The 2,535-nt window shown below is 37.7% G+C and overlaps 1 protein-coding gene across 1 annotated transcript; it reads right to left on the minus strand.

Annotated features, from left to right (window-relative positions):
- Positions 1-939: 939 nt before the first annotated feature.
- On the minus strand, positions 940-2,532 carry LOC113343074 (delta(8)-fatty-acid desaturase-like; the record flags this gene model as incomplete). The annotated part of the gene is made up of 1 exon (XM_026587388.1): positions 940-2,532. A coding segment is annotated over one exon (1,218 nt), but the record flags the coding sequence as incomplete, so codon positions are not given.
- Between the last annotated feature and the right edge of the window lie 3 nt (positions 2,533-2,535).

Below are 2,535 nucleotides of genomic sequence, written 5' to 3' on the forward strand. Positions count from 1 at the left end.
GTGCCCTACGGGGGGGTAAACCGCACCCGCTATAATTCTCTGTGGTGCCACCACCCCCGGGATACAATCACTCGAAATCAACTTGTAGAAAAGTAAGTCATGCGCTAGCCCAAAACATACTCACGAAGGACTTTATTGGCAATTGTGAAAGCCTATAGGCGACGAAGAAGACAGGGGATACGTGCATCTAGGTGAAGCACAGAAGTATCAATCAATCATTCAATTACCAAAACTGGTAAAATATAACAGACTTGTTCAAGGATATCCAAGTCAAAGCATCAAATCTCAGCATCTTTAGATATAATCGTATTAGTCTATCTATTTAGATGATATTTAGGTTCCTAACTTCACAGCTAAGTTTTACTAAAAAAAAGAAAAATTTGAAAAGAGAGAATAAACAATGATACTAGTAGAATAATATTAGCTGCCACTAAAATATCTAGTTTGGCAATTTCCTATAAGAAAATGAAAATCTCCGAGGAAATTAGAACAACTCCAAAGCCAGGAAGGTGTCCAAGGAAAATGATAAAGATTTCAAATCTACGCCTTGTTCCTACCTTTCTAAAAGAGTTTTGAAACCTTAATTTCAATGTTAAAGGACCTTAGCATTTTACACCACCAACCAAGATAAGACCCTGCAAAGAGTAAACTAACCGTTCATACCACCTTAAATTGTCAACCGACAAGGACTTGAGAAAGAAATTGCAAACAGGAACCGCTTTGAGTTGTGCAAGAGAAACCTCACATTTCGCACCAGCAAAGGAGTGGCTCATCCATAGTCTTAACTAGAGATGAAAACCTGATTAGAAACTCAATAAAAAAACCAGAGAAAAAGAAACCAAAACTTTCGACATATTACATTCATTTGGTTCGGATAAGAATTCCAAGCACCAGATATTCGAATTCATCACAAAAATATATTGACAAAATTAAAACATAATTATAATAATAATACTTGGTTTTATATATGTTTATATTTCTAAGTGAACTTCATATAACGTCTGCACGATACTTACCTGCCAATGAGATCCCATTATTGTTTTTGATAATAATTTTCAATGTCGAGGCAATTGAAGAGAAACTAGAGAACTATAACAGCCTCCTATCGAATATATAGACAAGTTTCAACTCGAAAAAGTAATGATGCGGATATAACTCCTCATCTCAAGATCGAACAACATGTAAAATTGATTCTCACCCGCAGAGACGAAGACAACCCTCCATCCAAACCCAACCAAAGAACATAAAGCAAAAAGAGCAAAACAGAAAAGCAGTAAATTCCCCCAAACACTGAGATTCTAAGAACTTCCTCTCTTAACCGTGGGTATTAACAGCTTCCCATAACAAATTCTTTGGCATCGGACTGGCGAAATCTCGAGCTTGTAAAGCTGCAGCTCTAAGGGTTCTAATTGTTAACTTATTTGCCTCCCAGAATGAAACACTAACGTAAGGCAGATTGTGTTTCTTGCAAAGTTCCTTGACAAATGGAGAGATCTTCCTCAAATGGCACCTTGGCAACCTTGGAAACAAATGATGCTCAACCTGAAATTGCAAACCTCCATGGAACCAATCCATCCAAGTTGAACAAGCAATATCAATGGATCCTTTGGTTTGCTTCTCAAACCAATCGTTTGCCCTCGGAGGGCCGACATAAACATGTGCAGAGAAGTGATTCAAACAGAACTGGACATGCTGAATCCCACTAACAGCAAAGCTTACCAACACAAACATGACTCTCTCCACCCAATTAGGTAAACTAGCAATCAAATAAGAATACCACATCCAGAACACAAGTAATCCTAACAATTCCTTTCTTCTGTTTTGGAGAGGCCGGCTTGATAACAACAACAAAAATGACTGAGCAAAAAGATTAACTCTAGCAACAGCCATAACAGGGTAAAAAGACCAGTGTTGATAACTTATAAGAAATCTAGCAGCAGCATCAAAAGTCATTTTTCTTCCATAAAATTTAGATGTAAGTGAGTTGAAGATGGTAGAAGATACCGCAAGGAAGGGTATATGCTGAAGATCTGGATCAAAATCAAGACTGTTGACAGCGATGTGATGAGCAGTATGAGTCCACTTCCACCAACCAATACTGATTCCTGTAAAACAATTTCCTGTAACAATTTGTGCAATTGAATTCAACCAAGGACTCATCATAACCTGATAATGCCCTGAATCATGACCAATAAATCCACACTGCATCCAGAGTAAACCCAATAAAGCAGCACAGAAGAAATGTAACCAGAAACTATCAGAGCATTTAATACCCATGACACAAACAGAGAATAAAGATACTATTGAACAAACTGAGAAACAGATCCAATGTCCTTTTTTCTCAAACAACCCAGACCTTGAAAACTCAGAAACAAGTCTTCTGTAATCTTTAGAAACCTCAGAAACTGTATAATCTTGTAGATGCCCAATAAAAAACTGATCAAGATGTTTCCAAGCAGTTCCTGGATGGAATGCAACAAATGCATCTGTAACATCCTGACCAGCAAGATTCAAAAGGGGTGCATCACCACCAGG

Source organism: Papaver somniferum, unplaced genomic scaffold, assembly GCF_003573695.1.
Source record: "Papaver somniferum cultivar HN1 unplaced genomic scaffold, ASM357369v1 unplaced-scaffold_537, whole genome shotgun sequence".
Lineage (NCBI taxonomy): Eukaryota > Viridiplantae > Streptophyta > Magnoliopsida > Ranunculales > Papaveraceae > Papaver > Papaver somniferum.